This window comes from Acanthopagrus latus, chromosome 23 (genome assembly GCF_904848185.1).
Source record: "Acanthopagrus latus isolate v.2019 chromosome 23, fAcaLat1.1, whole genome shotgun sequence".
NCBI classification, from domain to species: Eukaryota; Metazoa; Chordata; class Actinopteri; order Spariformes; family Sparidae; genus Acanthopagrus; species Acanthopagrus latus.
In genome coordinates, this window is record NC_051061.1 from 12,785,112 (window position 1) to 12,802,435 (window position 17,324).

At 42.7% G+C, this 17,324-nt stretch overlaps 2 protein-coding genes across 4 annotated transcripts in view; one reads left to right on the top strand and one right to left on the bottom strand.

Annotated features, from left to right (window-relative positions):
• The first annotated feature begins 552 nt into the window (after positions 1 to 552).
• Positions 553 to 9,241, top strand: cacng5b (calcium channel, voltage-dependent, gamma subunit 5b). Of its 3 annotated transcripts, XM_037087718.1 has the most exons (7): positions 553 to 776; positions 2,876 to 3,037; positions 3,765 to 4,050; positions 5,437 to 5,523; positions 6,071 to 6,211; positions 6,303 to 6,448; positions 7,384 to 9,241. In XM_037087718.1, exons 3-7 carry the CDS (start codon positions 3,855 to 3,857, stop codon positions 7,642 to 7,644), a joined length of 831 nt encoding a protein of 276 aa, XP_036943613.1. In that variant the 5' UTR covers positions 553 to 776; positions 2,876 to 3,037; positions 3,765 to 3,854; the 3' UTR covers positions 7,645 to 9,241. The 3 variants fall into 3 exon arrangements, with proteins under 3 accessions (XP_036943613.1, XP_036943612.1, XP_036943614.1); XM_037087717.1 differs by lacking the exon at positions 2,876 to 3,037; XM_037087719.1 differs by lacking the exons at positions 553 to 776; positions 2,876 to 3,037 and adding an exon at positions 880 to 1,020.
• A 2,261-nt stretch (positions 9,242 to 11,502) lies between these two features.
• LOC119014609 (cytohesin-3) overlaps positions 11,503 to 17,324 on the bottom strand; it is a 38,256-nt gene continuing 32,434 nt past the window's right edge. The window contains exons 12-14 of the mRNA XM_037089946.1: positions 16,892 to 16,963; positions 16,600 to 16,754; positions 11,503 to 14,429 (exon numbers count right to left, since the gene is read on the bottom strand). Of these exons, the coding sequence (XP_036945841.1) occupies positions 14,357 to 14,429; positions 16,600 to 16,754; positions 16,892 to 16,963 (300 nt within the window). The 3' untranslated portion in view covers positions 11,503 to 14,356. The remainder of the gene's footprint in view (positions 14,430 to 16,599; positions 16,755 to 16,891; positions 16,964 to 17,324) is intronic.

Genomic DNA, 17,324 nt, shown 5'->3' on the forward strand with positions numbered 1-17,324 from the left:
ATCATTAATGTAACATAATTCTTAGCATGATATCGCTATAACGGTAAAATGACGGGCAGAGCCGTTGAACTGTGTCACATTACCTCCTGTTAACGATCTGTAATGGTTCATGCCATTAGTTTGCCGTAAGGTGTGTGTTGACAACAAGCCCTGTGAAGGTGTCTCGCAGCATGAGAGCAGCTCAAAAGTTCAGTCTGTCTGAATCACGTACAGTTATTGTTCTTTTTCCTGCATACTTCATATCCATCACCTCAAGAGGCAGCTGCCTCACTTCCTGTCAGAGTTGAATGGAGCTGTCCTTGGTCCTGAGTGTCTCTCTCTCTCTCTCTCTCTCTCTCTCTTCTCCTTTGTTGTCACCTTCTCCCCCTCTGTCTCTTTCCCTCTTGCTTTCTCTTTCTCCCCCTCTATCTCCCTCTCTCTCCCCCCTTCTCTCTCCCTCCCTCCCCCTCTCTCCCCACCTCTCTCTCTCTCCCCCTCCCTCTCCTCCTCTCTCTCTCCCCCTCTCTCCCCATCTCTCTCTCCCTCCCTCCCTCCCTCTCTATGTATATGCATTCAGCAGATGAAACCAGCCTCCTCGGTTTGTTCGGTTAAGACTGACTCACTGCTGCATCGTGTCGGTGAAATCCTCTCTCCACAGCTTCACTTCACAGTTTCCCGGAGGACTTTGTGACCAAATCGCCGGAGAATCGCAGTCTGGAGGTTTTTAAACCTGCAACTTTCAGCTCCAGGTGCAGGAGGCACAGCGCAGAGAGTGGACAGATCACAGCACACAGCATGTAAGGAAGCATCATTTTAATATTGTGTGTTTTTACTTTAGCTGAATGTTTCTACTTGATCTGATGTTTGTTTGGGGTTGTTTTGGTCGCAGTATGATGCTGAGGTAAGTTACCATTTAACATTTCTTTGATTTTTGGTATTTCACTGAAATGGTATTTCGCTGCTTCCAGTTGTGTGATACTGTCTTGTTTCTGTGGCATGGACAGTTTAAATCACTGCTGTGAGAGAAGGAGATTTCCACGTGTGAGTATTTCTGTTCTTCTGTTTTTATTTGTTTACTTGGCGTTGAAAGTTGTCCATCAGGAGCCTCAACATGTTGGCATACAGATGGTGAAGACATCTGATGTGGATGTGTTCAGGCTCCACAGTCATGACTACTATATTTATAGTGGCGTAGTGGCTCAGCTTCTGCTCTCACGCTCTGTGTTTGTGGATTCACGGTGAACAGATTCTCGCTCAATGGATATTTTAAAAAAAGATACAGTGCTTACGATTTGGCCCGGCTGTCTTTGTCAGATTTTCAACAAAGAAAGGGGGGCAGCATATCACCAAAGTAGCTGCTAACTGCTGCTCGCTGTAGCTGCTAGTTAGCTCGGTTAGCCGTGCATGTAGTGGTCCGGGCTGGGAGCTCAGGGCTCTAATGGAATGTGTTTGTGTTTACACCACAAGCACAGGGGCTTTACCGCACAGGGAGGCGCTGGATGGCTTGCATGCTAACTCGAGCAGATATCTCTGCAACACAATGTTTCACTGTCACAATGTCAAAACTGTTACTTTTCAGGTTTCTTTCAGGATTTTACTTGATTTTTCCAAATGTTTTCAACTAAAAGTCTTAGATATCGCACCTTTAAAGAGAGGTATACAAATATGAACATTTCCAGATGATGTTTGAACTTCCATCTCCAGGTTATTCTCTGCTGCAGCATCTTTTATGGCGGCCTTAAGGTTTGAGACCCTGATGTCTCTGAGTCAAGTCCAGGAAACCCCTCTACTCTCACTTTGTCATAAAAAAGATAATCATTTTGATCACGTAAGGACTAATAACGAGGGCACAACACTGAGTGAGCTGTTTGGCCTCCTCAAAGTGAAACAGGTGACCTTGCCAGTGGAGCGCCTCTTGGCAGCATAAATTCTTGCCACTCAGAGGCAATAAGGGCAAAGAAAGCATTTGTCATTGGGAGAATGGTTCACAACAACTCTGACTTGATGAGCGTAATTCGTGCAGCCATTCAAATTAGCCTCCCCTCGACAGTGTCCTGAATGCATCTTAAATCACCGCCCTGTCACTGCAGATGATGTCTTACTATGTGATCAGTCTGCCAAATCCCCACTCTGACTTATGAATTCTTTCATGAGCGTCCCTCCTTTTTTTTTTTTCCGTCGAGGGGCTGTTTTCGAGGGATTCTGCCCTGAATCACGGCTGTAAAATGTCATAAACACTGTGTTGAATCCCAAATAATGTGAGCATTTGTATTCACAGTAGAAGGCTGCGACACATTTAATGTCTCTCAGTCTGGAGGCTCACACAGGTTTACTATTGATTTCATTATTTTCCTGACAGAGGTTGGACAGAGTTGGCAGCGAAACCAACTGAATAACAACTTATTGTGGCTGTAACCCTTTAATGTTCAAGTGCACGGGTCGCAGATTGGGAACAAATCGAGTTTAAGTGGAAAGTTGCCCATTCTGTCTGCCTCCAAACACCTAAACTGAAAATGAGACGTGAAAATCATTTTTTGATGGAGTCCCGCAAGATCGATTTGGATTAGATGTACCTGGGCAACAAAACAAAGATGCTATCGATCCCTCCAGTTGCCCGGCTGCCCTGACATTTTCACAAGCTGCTCGATATGACGAGTAGATCTGACGTCCTCACTCCTTCCAGCTCGAACATCGTGTGGACAGGAGAAAGAGATGGAGCACAGTTTTCTCCACCCTCATCATCCTCCCTCGTTTCTACCTACCGTCTTCTCCAGCTTTCATTTTTTTTCTCATTTGAGATGTTGTAAGAGTTTGAACTTGTTGCATGTGACACTGAGAATGTGTGTGTGTGTGTGTGTGTGTGTGTGTGTGTGTGTGTGTGTGTGTGTGTGTGTAGCAAGAGATATATCACGCAGGGAGCTGACGTCTCATTCTCTGGAAAGTCTGGGCTGAGTGTTACTGAAATCATGAAAACGTACAGGAGCTAACACAGCGGGGTTTCGTCCACACACACCCGAAAACAGCAGCCGAGTGAGGGCTTCTAAAGACTTTGTCCAAAGTGAGATGTAAAGATTGATCCCACTTTCATGTCTGTACACTAAATATAAAGCTACAGCAGCAGACTGTTAGCTTAGTTTAGCTTAGCACAAAGACTGGCAACAGAAGGTAACTGCTAGCCTGACAGCTCACTGGACTCTGTCTGAAGGAAAACCACCTATCAGCGTCTCTTAATCGCACTCTTTTGTGTCCACTTCATAAAAAAAAGATATAATGTGTAATTAATTAGAAAATTAGGCAGAGATGACAGCGGAATACATCTTCTCATCTACAACATTTTCCTCTGAAACATTTATTCCCCATCGGCCATTTTATTTGATGATGCCGCTTCGTCAGGGTCTGTTCTGCGATTGGTTCATTTGGACCAAAGCAACAGCCAGTCACATACCAGATAACATTCTTTGTCCACACTTGAATAGAAAATGATCGCTGGCATTGTGAACTTAAACAGTGAAATTTCAAATTGTTTGAAGAAGTGTATTTTCAAAAACAGCTGCTGCAATAAAACAAAACTGAAAACGCAAAAAGCTTGTGAAAAGAAGCAAAATGTAAATGACCATTCATAGTTGTGTTACATCTGTTCATTTTGTCTGTATTTATTCTGTGATTATTCATTTCATAATCTCTACATGTAGTTATTCATGTATTTGACACTTGTGGGTCTCCATCTACAGCCTCCTTCAAGCTTCTACCAGTAATCCTGCCTTCTTTTCTGTTTCCTCCTCCAGATTGCTTCTTGGACTTGTTTTTTCGTTCTAAATCGCTGCTGACTGCCGGAAGCTCCCCCCCCGCCGCACACACACACACACACTGTCACCATGAGCGCCTGCAGCAGGAAGGCCCTGACGTTGCTGAGCAGCGTCTTTGCAATCAGCGGCCTGGGGCTGCTCGGAGTGGCAGTCAGCACCGACTACTGGCTGTACCTGGAGGAGGGCATCATTATGCCTCTGAACCAGAGCACCGCCATCAAGACCTCGCTGCACTCCGGCCTCTGGAGGGTCTGCTTCCTGGCCGGTCAGTGAACCAGTCTGGCAGTTCATCGTGTGTAAATCAAGACTGTGGCACAGATGCATGTGATGGTGTTAGAGTTTAGAGTGGAGGGATCACAGTGTTCATTTGTGTTGTGCAGCATCTAAATGTAGCAGCAGGGACTTGATCCTGTCACACTGACATATAGTCACCGCATCAGCTTTGACACATGATGACATTCACAATTACCTTGTGTGTATGTGTGTGTGTGTGTGTGTGTGTGTGTGTGTGTGTGTGTGTGTGTGTGTGTGTGTGTGTGTGTGTGTGTGTGTGTGGTGTGTGTGTGTCTGTGTGAGGTTGTGAGTAAGCGTGGAAGATGAGGCAAAGTGACAGAAAGAGCTAAAAGAAATAGAAAGTGTATTTTCAAGCTGCATTCAGGGTACAATCAGTTTCTGCAAAATGATTAAATGCGCACACAAACACACACACACACACACACACACACACACACACACACACACACACACACACACACAAACTTGCACCTACATGTCTCCGGAGACAGATGTCATCTTGTCGTGCCGCAGAATAGGCTGGTGGATGATTCCAGCCGGAGTGTGTGTGAGGGAGAGACGCTGAAGTGATAATAATGAGAAGGTGATGTAATTCACACTTGTTTAAAAAAACAAAAAAAAGTTGATGACAAATTTAAGGAAGATGAAGCATCGAGGTTTAAGGGAGAGGAGACCACCCTGAACGTGTCTACTCATAATGCAGGAAACCAATTTTTCATCAAATAAATGTCATAATATAGAAGAAAAAACATCTTATATGGTAAAATATTTGGCATGATGTTTGACACACTTTTTGGCATCTCTTATTTAACTGGTTTATTTGAAGGATACGATACATGTAGGTAAATTTAAATAAAATGCTAACGATGCAACCCACTAAGCAATATATGTCCATTCTTTAAGCTAAGCTAAGCTAAGCTAAGCTAAGCTAAGCTACATATGTATTTACTGTACAAACATGGCATCGGTCTTCCAATCTAATCTAACAGTATATTTTTCATGCTCACAGCCAGTTATTTGTGTAATTTGATAACATTTCCTCCCTACTATAAGTCTGTCGGTCCCTCATGTCTACGTCTTTATATGTCCCTTTTTGTCCTGCAGTAGTCCTCTGTGTGTTTCCACCTTTTTACCATCACCTGACCTCCACGCCAACCTGCACACCTGCTCCCGATCCCCCATCGTCTCTGCAGTACATACAGCTGCCCTTTGGCCATTGTTAGCCACTAGAATAGAGTGTGAGCTTTTTTTTTCTTTGTTCCGTCTCGTCCCCCAGCTTTGGGCAGCTCCTCTCTTTCTCCTTCCCTCCTCTTTACTTCACTTCATCTCAAAGCAATTTTGTCTCTTTCCTCATCAGGCGAAGAGACCGGTCGCTGCTTCACCATCGCGTACATCATGCCCATGAACGTCCAGCTGACGTCAGAGTCCACAGTCAACATGCTCAGTGAGTAACAACCCTAACCTTCAGCAGCAGCTTTGGGCTTACTCACTCAAAGGTGTCTCTGTTTGAGCTAGATCAACAGCTGAGGGTGTTTTATTGGAAAAACTCTGTTTTTTTTCTGATAAGTAATCCATCAGAATATATCCAGACAGAAGAGGCTGAGTCATCCGGACCCTCGTGTTGATGATGCCCTGCTCTTCTCCAGAATACTTATTACCTTTTCGGAGGCAATTCACCTCACAAGTCCTTCGGCGCACCTCAGCGCCGAGGCTTCACTCAAGGAGAGAGCCACTCTGCTGAGTCAGTGTAATAAGCTCTGATATTGTACTCCATTTACGGACAAATTTGGCAGAAGCGCACACAGCAATAAAGTGTCTGTTTCATCTTCATTTCGAGTTTGATTGCCCCCCCCCACATTCCTCCAGACAGACCTGTCACGTCCCCATACAGTTGGGATGAAACAACAGAAATATTACATCTAAAAGAATCTTTCTTCAAACTGTTATTTTGTACTTTAATGGTTAAACATCGGCTCTCCGCCTCTTCTCAGAGATGATCCGCTCAGCCACTCCGTTCCCTCTGGTCAGCCTCTTCTTCATGTTCATCGGCTTCGTCCTCAACAACATCGGCCACGTCCGGCCTCACCGCACTATCCTGGCGTTTGTCTCGGGGATCTTCTTCATCCTCTCAGGTACTCCGATACCACATTTGTACATCCTCTCCTTGTTGCTGTTGTTTTTTTTTATATCTGATACTAACTTTTTTTTTTTTTTACCTCTCAGGTCTGGCTCTGGTGGTGGGCCTGGTGCTGTACATCTCCAGTATTAATGATGAAATGCTGAACAGGACTAAGAGCAGCGAGGCCTATTTTACCTACAAGTATGGCTGGTCCTTTGCCTTCGCTGCCATCTCCTTCCTGCTCACTGAGGTGAGAAAACCGACCATAGATGCAAAACACTGAGTTAAAGATCCTGAAGTGAGATTTCCATGTCATTTGTGACTATAAAATTGGGCGAAGTGCAATAAAAAAAAGGCTGTGATATTGTCAAATCGCTCAACCTACGGAGAAATGCACGCAGGTCAAAATTTCAAAATTTCAAAATAAATTTCAAAATTCAGAAAATGGTTTTAAATGAGCTGCCAGGACTTCTGTAAAGTCACAACTATACAGCTAACACCCTCACCACAGCTAACAGTGCCTGCTCAGGCCTGTGAGAGATGACCAATGACAGTAGACTGGGCTTTCTTGGGAGGGGGGGCCTTTAAAGACAGAGGATGAACAGAGGTGCTGCAACAATAGACAGTATGAGGCGAAAGACTGACTAAGTCATTGTACCCCGAGGTCACAGATCGGGATGCGTTGAACAAGACTGCTTTGTAAAGATATCATGTTAGGGATGTTGCATGGTGCATGTTAAGCCAGTAAAGTGTAGTCTAGATGTGTCTGTATGAAGAATGATGTGTGTTCACTGCCCTCCAGTGGTAGAACTGCAACATTACATTAAATGAACGTCAAACATTCTCTGTCATCAGTGTAATTGTTTAATAATAGTTTTTAAAATTGATTATTAATGTGATTATTATAAATAATAGCAGTGACATTGATGAGTAATGATGAAATAAGCTGTTTTCTGGTGTGGAAACACTTGACTGGCCAGAGATTCATTTCACTGAGGTAAAGAAATTATAGCACACTGATAAACTGAATAAATCACAAGCAAATAATAAAAAATGTGTTAGGTTATGGTCTGTGGAGACTTGTTTAAATTGCTGGTGGCTGTAGTTTGTGATGCTACAGTGGAATGCACTATATTATAGATTACACACTGAAGCTCATCATGTTCTCTTGACTTCGTCCCCCAGAGCGCAGGCGTCATGTCCGTCTACCTGTTCATGAAGCGCTACTCAGCAGAGGAGATCTACCAGCCCCGTCACCCCAGCTTCTACCGCCCTCGTCTCAGCAACTGCTCCGACCACTCGGGCCAGTTCCTCCACCCGGAGGCCTGGTCACGCGGGCGGAGTCCCTCTGACATCTCCAGCGAGGCTTCGCTCCAGATGAGCGCCAGCTACCCGGCTCTCCTCAAATGCCCCGAATATGATCAGGTCTCGTCTTCACCCTGCTGAGCCATCCCAGCAGAGCACACCTGCAGATGCCTGAGGGGTCAGTGAAGGGTCACCAAGGGTCACAAGGACGGAGTTTACTTTCAAGCACCAGATACAACTTAGATATTTTACTGTGAGTTTGATGTTTTTCAGGGAGAAATGATGTGCAGCTTTGACTCTGTCCTGAGGACATCGGGACAAGGTCCTCGTGAGCAGCTTGTGGCTTTTCTATCGGGTCAGAGATACTTTTTTGGGGAATTGGTTGTTGTAGCAGAACATGTTTTTAATAGGTGGAGAGGAAGTCTTTAAACATAACATGGTTATGGTGTTATTTCTTCTGCAAAACTCTGAAAAAGTTCATATCTGGTAGATTGCCCTTTTAATTTTATCTGAAAGGGGCTCTTTGTTTCATGTATTGTATCTGTGCTATTTACCCTCCAGTGCCTCAGAGCTGTTTCTTTATGTGAATATCTTGCCTTCATCATTTTACCATACATCAGTATTTCCATTGCTTTAGAACGTAGAACTCTGCCCCTTATAGGTGCAATATTTAAGAATTGGCAAAAAGAAAGTGGGTTTTCACAAAATCAAACACATTTTCTGATACTGTACTTCCGATCAGCATTTAGTTTACGCTGGCTAATCAGTGTATTTACATCACAGTCTCCCATCGTCCTGTTGGGTTTAAAGGTCCCATATTGTAGAAAGTGAGATTTCCGTGTCTTCTTTGACTATACAGCAGGTCTCAGTACTACACAAATATTGCAGAAGAATCAAAACACTTTATTTAAGAAAGTGTTGTGCTTTATTGTGCTATCAAACGAGCCACCAGGACTCTTGTGAAGGTGTCATGTTTCTGTCAGACTTCTGAGGTGGTATTGCAGGACAGGATGGGCCGGGGCTTGCTGGTTAGCATGCTAACCTCAGTTGACAACTGTTTAACACAGGACATAGACACTAAAACATCAAAAGTACTTTCTTCACATTCTGTTGATGACTTTAGGTATTTTTGTAAACTTTTTTTTTTTTTTACATATTGCAGCTTTAACCCTGACAGTATTGATACCTGAGGACAAAACCTCCCACATCAGACAAATCTAAACCATTTCTCTCATAGCAAAGCACCCTGCAGCGCTGCGGTGTGATGAAATTAAAGGAAGATTCCATCACAGCATCCATACAGCCATCAAACAGAGGGGCAGGTTACGGTCCTGGAGGGGAACAGGGTAAAGAGAAATCCTGTGAAGCTTCCTGAAGTGTTATTGGGTTTGCTTTTTGCTGTGTGTGTTTTACATGGGATGCTTTTTTGTCTCCTAACGCTGTAGGGAAAAAAAAAATACAAGATATGATTCAAATGTTATAAATGTGTCATCAAAGGAGGACTTTGTGGTCTCTAGAGACACCGAGGTACAAGAACACATTCAGAATGAACCAGCTGAGATCATGCACAATTGTTTTATATAGATTTGTTTTATATAAAATATGTACAGCTGTTGGACATTATGTGAATTCATGGTAGGAGTGGATGTAAATATGATCAAGTGCTTTGGATCTGAGTGTCGCTCTAGATTCAGCGAGGCTGAGAAGAATTCATCTGTAAAATAAATGTCTGTGGTCAAACCAAACAGCCTGGACTTTCATTCACACAGTGATTCTATATTTATCCACAGGGAGGCAGTGTTGGGTCTTTTTTTTTCTGCAGGTTGTTTCTTAGTTGCTTCGACAAAATTGTCAAATAAAAATCATGATTATCTCAAAATGATTTGCGAAAACCATAAATCCACAGTATGAACTTTCACACTTTTATATCTCAATTGAGTCATTTCCTCATATTTAACCAATAATCTTGGATGTGACTTACACGGACAAAATGTTCTCAAATAAATATTTTAGTTGCTCATCCTCTACTTTAGTATTTCCAGTCTTACTTTATACTTCTACTTTACTGTATCGCTATATATCACTAATCCCATATCAGAGGCAAACACTGTACTTGTTATTCCTCTAGAATTTCTGACAGCCTCAGTTACTGGTTACTTTTTAGATATCTGTCATGTCCACCACCATGTTTCAACAATTGTGGTGATTTTTTAATTAGATTTTTGTCTGACAAACTGAAGGATGGAGTGTTTCTCTATAAGTCAGACATGCACAATCAGACTATTAGATTTAGAGAAACTTCTCTAAATCTAATGCAGTCCAGTACACATGAAATGTGGACTTTAATTATTTTGATACCATGTAAATCATGTTGAGTCAGTAGGAATAAATTAAATATCTTAAAAAACCTCTGCACGTGCCCACTTCACCAACTGAGCCAATGGGCGCCACAGAGAACTGTTTCTAGTACAGATGAAAAGATTGGATAAACTTGTGTTTTTGTCCTGTATTATTGTTAGGAAAAAGGAAACAGTCACAGTCCAGTTGTCTTTGTGACAGCGGTTGCAACAATAATACACCTTGGAAACGCTGGGAGGGAAAGATATCAGTTGACATTTTCAGTTTTATTTTGAATTGGTTATTCTGTCTCCATCTGTGTTATATTTCCCCAGAAAATAAAACCTGAAGGACAGGGCGTCGCAGCGTGGGAAACTACCAAAGCACTGCACAGATCAAAAAGGGTCAAAGCAAACTGGTCCCTCGGTGTCTAAAAGGTGGCGACCACGACCACCCACTGATTCTATCAAAACGATGGATGAACAACAAACAGCGGACCCAAAAGCCAAAGGGGAAATGAGAGTCAAGAACAAAGAGTGGAAAACAAAATGAATAGAAACTGGCCAACCATCTCAAACACACAGCCCAGATTTAAACACCAAACAGAAAACGCAGAGAGCCAACTGAAGGTGTCGACTCCCTGAAAACACGCAACCATCTGAGCAGGTGAACTACAGCCACATTATATAAACTCCCAGCTGAGTGATTGCAGCCAGAAATCCCAGTTAACACCAGGACCCTGAGGAATCTCTGATCCGTCCATAACATTATAAATCACACATCAAGTTATGATAGAAACACTTTGCATAAAGCTTGACCCTCTACATTGAACTTGTGTCATAAAATTTGATCGAAAAATGACCAATAATTCAAATACTTAAAGCAACATTATGGAGAAATTGGCATTTTCGTACGATTTGCAGTTTCTGCGTGCAACACCACTGTTGTAAACACATAATGATTGTTTTAAAGTCACTGTTTTATTTGTTTGATCACCATCTATGACCTCAGTTCTATTACACCTAATTAAATTTGTGACAGTGTCGACAAAAACTGAACATCATGAAGACTGTATGGCAGAACAGTTGGCTTGGACTGTCTCAGACTGTACAGGTGTTTCCTATAAACTGGCTGCTAAGTGTATTTCCATTAAGTGACTTTGTTTCGAGGTTGTCGAGGCATAAAAATGATGACGAAACTGTGCTTAATGTCATGAGAAACACTGTACTTCTACAGGGCTGCCTTCAGTTTAGCTCTCATGCCAACCCTTTACAATCATTCCAATGATGTAGCTAGTATTTACACAATAATCTTACTAATGTGTATATTTTTTTATCACGACTCTAGCTATGTTGAAGTAAAACAAACAGTAGAGGGTGCTCTCTGCCCAGTCATCCTACTCCACATCTCCTCTCCCCATCAGATTCCTCAGAGGGACGCCACATGTTTCCCTTTACCTTTCCTGTTCTACTTCCTGTTCGTTCAACGTGGCCTTGAATTACAAACCGCTTCTCTCTGCATGTCTGAGGATGACATCGTTTACATTGGGGGGGGGGCTTGTCACGAGAAGCGTCTGTATTATTCATTAATGAGAGCTTATTACTTATGCAAATATGTAGGTCAAGACAAGCATCAATAATAAAACACCACACATCCGCCCCATCAGCTTTATGTAGACTTTATATAGATACACGTAATGTACAACGTGACCAATAAGCTTTTACAGAGAATATAAAAGTTAATGTAACTATAAGCCCACACTGGGCGGTAGAAGATAATAATCTGCCCTGACCACAGGGCTTTCATTATATTTTACAATCACATAGAAAACTACTGGTGTTTTATAGCTTTTGACATCATCATCAATGATAGTATCATCATCATCATCATCACTGATATAACTTCACTTATAATCATCGTCATTAACATCGAACATCATTTTCACTATAATCTTTATCATCGCAAAACACAACCATCGTTTTCATTCATAAATCATGGCTTTTTGAACAGAATCATCACAGTTATTGACCAATGTTCTCCACCTCCTCTTCATCTCCATCATCATGATCGTTATTATATGTTTTTCCTATGATTATGTTTAAGGCTTTTTGTAAAAGAAGACCCCAAACTGCTGATGCGAACTTCCGCCTGTGTAGGCTCAAACATGTTACACAGAGTGTGCATACTACAACAAAGAGACCAGAAAACCTATACATCATATATACATACATAACTTAAGCATACGTTGTTTTAACATTTACAGGTAGTATTAAACCATTTCACGAACGAAAATAAATACAAAATGATAGTCGGTTATATTCATATCCTTTTTTTCTTTTTCTTTTTTTTTTAAGAGGAACACAAAAGCAAGCAAGGATCCTTAGGATTACAAACCAAATGCAAACATCACAACAGTACATCGACCTTCACTGACATAGGTCATTGACAAGAAATAAGGAAAAAAAAAAAAAAAGCTTAATTGGACTGGTACCCTATTGGGCCATCACACAGCCAAAAAATAAAACCTACCCAGTAGACTGAAAAGACTTCCTCAAAGGAAAGTTTTGATTTTAAAAGTTAAAATCCTTAAGATTTTAATGAATGCCTTTTTTTTTGAGGGGGGGCTGTAGCTGATGAGCGACAGGAAATTGGGTGAACTCCACCATTTTTCATACCATTTAATCTACAATAGATAATTAATGCTTTTAAATTTTGTAAATACTAATTGCTTATCTTCACTGATAGTGGCAGAGTCCGCCATCCCCCCGCTGCGTTTAAACGTCCCATATTGTTGAAAGCAATATTTCCTGACTTTTTCGATTATAAAGCAGGTTTTAGGTGCTATATTAATATTGTCAAAGTATCAAAATGCTCAATTGACAAAGAAATGCACACAGCCCACATTCACAAACTGGACTTTCAAACTAGACATCAATGATGTCACAACTATGCAGTCACTGCCCCAGCATGGATTTGGTTGGAAAACAGCAACAGATCTGATGCATAGTACATGATAGTCGATGCCTGCTCAGGCCTGTGTGAGCTGACCAATCAGAGCAGACTGGGCTTTTCGAGAGGAGGGCCTAAAATAGAGCACTCAGACCAAGGGTTTTTATTAGTTTTGTTTTTTTAAACAAATAACCATGTTTTAGAAACCCCAAATAAAAGCTGGAAACTGAAAATGAGCATAATATGGGACCTTTAAATCCTAGAAGCAATGCATTGGCGTATCGCTTATAATCCTACATCATACATATCAGCCTCATTGTTTACTGTTTATCTGTCACTGACACTAGCACCGACCGAGATAATACCTTAATAATACGTGTACAAAACAAGACAGTGGTCATTTTCAAATTTTATAGGAGGAAACAGGAAACAGCAGCCTCAGAGGACACCCCAATGCCTCAGCAAAATTACGGTGCCCTGCTGTGTAAAATACTACTGATTATTCAGCATGAAATCAGATTACTGTTGCAATCTTTATAAAAAATAAAATGGAGGCTTGCTTGGACGCGCTGTAAACAGATACACCAGGGGGGAGGGGTTCGCTGTAGTGTGAAACTGCACCTGCTGCTAACAACATTAAACTCTTTGGAGGTGTCTCCAAATCTTAAGGATTATAACTTCCAAGTCCACAGAAAGGAAGTTTCATCTCAAGCCCAGGCAAAAGCTCATTTTTCTACTCTACTAAAATAAAAAAGTATGCACATTTCAAAAATTCTCTGCTCCACACAAATAAATGAAATCAGCCCAGCTGACTCAAGACTGTAATGCTTTGTTAGGAACCTAAATGTAAGCCGGCGCTGTATTTCTGAGGTTACTCTGAGCAGGGCTTCAGTCGTATGGCACCTGTAGAGAAGAATCCAGCACCAGAGTGAGATGACGACATGGTCCAGGTGAGGTTATACTGTCTCCTCCTCACACCCTCCTTCCTCCAAACGTCCCTGCAGTCGACCACACATCTGAACTCTGATTTTGAATTGCAACTTCTTTTTTTTTTTTCATAAAGCACAGTGGAGGGAACGCTTGTGTGACTGATGCACCCATACTGTAGATGCTGTGTGCACTGATAGCATGCACACTGCACTGCTGCATACACACACACACACACACACACACACACACACACACGAACACAAACATATTGGTCTATAATAACCCACACGCATGCATGTGCACCTGAAACATGGCAGTTGTGCTTTAAGGGAAACTTAGAAACAAGTTATGACCATGAGAGGGGGAGGTGGGGGGGGTGTATGAGATGGAGGAGAAACAAACTGGCTGGTTAGTTGTTCATGTGCTGCTCCATGCAAGAATCAAGTCCATACATCTGAGTTTCCTGGAGCTCTGCCGTCCCCCTCATGTCTCCACAGCAAGTGCACACTGACTCGTGGACAGTCCAGGGGTGAAAACAACGCTCAAACTCTGTTCTGGGGAGGCTGACAGTCATGTCCGTGGTGAATGCAAGGAGAGAAAGATGGAGGCGATGGAGGCTTGAGAAGATTGTCCCTCTTCACTTCTTGTTGGCGATGCGTCTCTTCCTGGTTGCCAACATGTCGTAGAAGGGATCTCTGCTAATGCTGGCCCTGGAGAAGAAGCCAATCAAAGGACAGCAATGAAATAAATAATAAGGCCACATGAGAGGAGGGTCTCGAAGCATCTTTGATATGGAAATGTAGGCACATTTATACAAACCCCTGCCTTAACTAGATCAAAAAAAAAAAAAAAAAAAAAAGAACAAAGTTTGTGCAGTGACCTAGTTTGGTTTCCATGGTTTCTGAAGAGCAAGCCCCGCCCCCCTTCCCAAGTTTTCTTGGTACTCCAGTTTGCTGGAACCTCCTCCAGAACTCATAGTAAAACACACAATGACACACTCTTGCTATTCTGCAGGTTTGTAGGTCTGAAGGATGGCGAACAAAGGCGCCAAAGATTATTGACTGTTGCGCGTTCTCTGGCTCCGCTCTTTTAGAGCAATGGAGAGGCAGCGCACAATGAGAGCCAGTGAGTCAGGAAGCCATTTGGGCTCTACTGAGGAGCCCAGTTTCACGGCTGCTAAATCCTGTTAGCACCAGCACAAAGCAAGAAGAGGCTCAACCCCCCACTGAGGATATCTCTGATTCCCTTTTACAACGCCACGCGCTGAAGAATGAATCTGTGTATGATGACTATCCTGCTCTTTCCCACGGCTCATTGTCACTTTGCACAACCCAATTTCATGAAACAAAAACTCCATTGTAGATCAAATCCAAGCACAGCTCCCGTGACTAATAGGACATTTCCTTCACTTCTGTCCTTAAGTATAAAAATGAAATATATTTAATTACATGGTAAACAAATTATTCAAAAAAGGCGAACTATAACCTACTTTCTTCATTGACCCAGTTGGGCCACCATCATCTGTGTCTGTGTGTTTGTGACTCAATATAGCTACGGCAGATACCGCCGCTGTGATCATCTCTACTTTAGAATAGGGGGGAAAAAAACCCATCATTTCCATAAAGCGCATTTTTATCTCCCCAGACCCCGACTCTTCTCGGACCCCTCTGGTTAGCCTCCGTGGCTGCGAAAAGTGTCAGCCCAGTTTTGAGCTGGCTCCCCTGGATAGGTTTGCTGGCTCACCCCCGGGGTGCTATAAGCAGTGACTAATCCGCCATCATTTCCCCAGTGCATACTCTAAGGAGGAGGAGGAGGAGGAGGAGGAGGAGGAGGAGAAGGAGGAGGGGGTGGTTGCACTATATTACAGTATAGAAGTGCTCTGTTCTGCTGAGCCAACTCTCTTTGACATTGCACCATCTTTCCATGCAGGCGATTACAGAGCAACATTTAGGTCACTGACAGCAAGGTATTCATTACTGGGAGCTATGTGTGGTATCTGACAGAAAGAAACAACACTTTCATTGTCTGTTCTGCTGTTTATATAAACTATTGTAATGATACACTCAGAGTAGATTTAGGTTGTTTCGAAGATCCCCATCAGTATGTTTCTGGGGTGTCTTCTGCATTGTTCTTAAACTCCGAACAATTTGGTGCCAAACAAAAGATCTACATTTTCTACATCGAATGTTTTTGAAAGGTTTATCTTGGCAGCTGGCAGCTTTTTTCACTGTAATCAGCCCGTGAAGTCAACCCATCCATCAAGAGGGAGAAAATGCACTTTTGGGCTCGATTTAAATGCAAAGTATGTCATTTCTACCGCTATGGATCTCTCAAAAGACGTAAGCAATGTGGGATCATGGGAGTGTTTGTCTTCATTTGTAAACCACTACCGATGCCGATGACAATCCACCTGACATGACCCGGGCAGAAATGTTCACAGATAAGTTTTTAAAGTTTTATTAAAGTTGCGTTTAGTCTCTGACTTCTTCCTCACTCTCTGACTGAGCAAGTCAAGTAAAATCCCAGTTTCTCTGGGTTTGAACATTGCTGAAAATATATGGGACATAGTAAGTTAACAAAACCTTTATTATAGGCGTAGTTGGATGGTTTAGGAAATACGTTTCTTTGCCTTCTTATTGAGAGTCCTGGAGTATATACGAGTCCTTCTAACACATAACAGATATTTAGAATCACATATTTTGAATGTTCACACCAGTGAAGCATAGAAACAAGTTGTGGTTTAATTTCATGGCCAAGCAACTTGGTGGTGTCCTAGGGAGGTTATGACGCGATGTGGAATAATCAGCTGATTCTTGGCAAACAGAGGGAATAAACGTGAATCAGAACTGTTGTTCTAGGTGTGTTTGTGAGGAGTCTTACTTGATGGATTTGATCCACTCCTCTTTCTCTTCCTGGGTGGGCGCCGATATCCTGTACACCACGTGGTTGCCCTCGACGACGCGCCCATCCGCCTCAGTCTTGCAGGCTTTGATCACCTGGCCCTTGTGATTGGGGTTATAGAGCTCAAAACAGTTCTGGAGAAGGGACGGAGAGCATGGCGTCGATTATGTGAGATAATTAGATGTAAAACATCAAACGAACACAGTAACAGAGGAGAGAAGATCTGTGACGTATGATCTGAGGGTGAGGTCTCTAATGAGGCAGCACTCACAGGTTTCCTTGGCTCCTCCACCTCCCTGATGCTGAGATTCTCCAGCGGGATGATCCCACGGGGCTCCTTGTCCTAAAGGAGAGAGGGATGACAGGGAGAAAACAATGAGACGAGGCAGCAGAACAACCAAGCAAATACAATGAGAGACGGAGCAACTGAAAGTAAGTAAGTAGCAAGCACACAAGGAAGAATATAGAAAAGAAGGGAAAACGAAAGAAGACGCAGACACAGGGAAGTGGAGAGTAGAGGTGTGTGTGTGTGTGAGAGAGAGAGAGAGAGAGACAGGGAAAAGGGAATTCAACCCTCTGTGACATGTTGTGCTAGCACTGAAATCAAACCCCCCACCCCCCGCATCGTCCGCTCTGCTCTTTAACAGAGCAAATAATGTGTGGAGCAGTCAGACCAGAGGACGGGACATAATGATAGTGTCCTG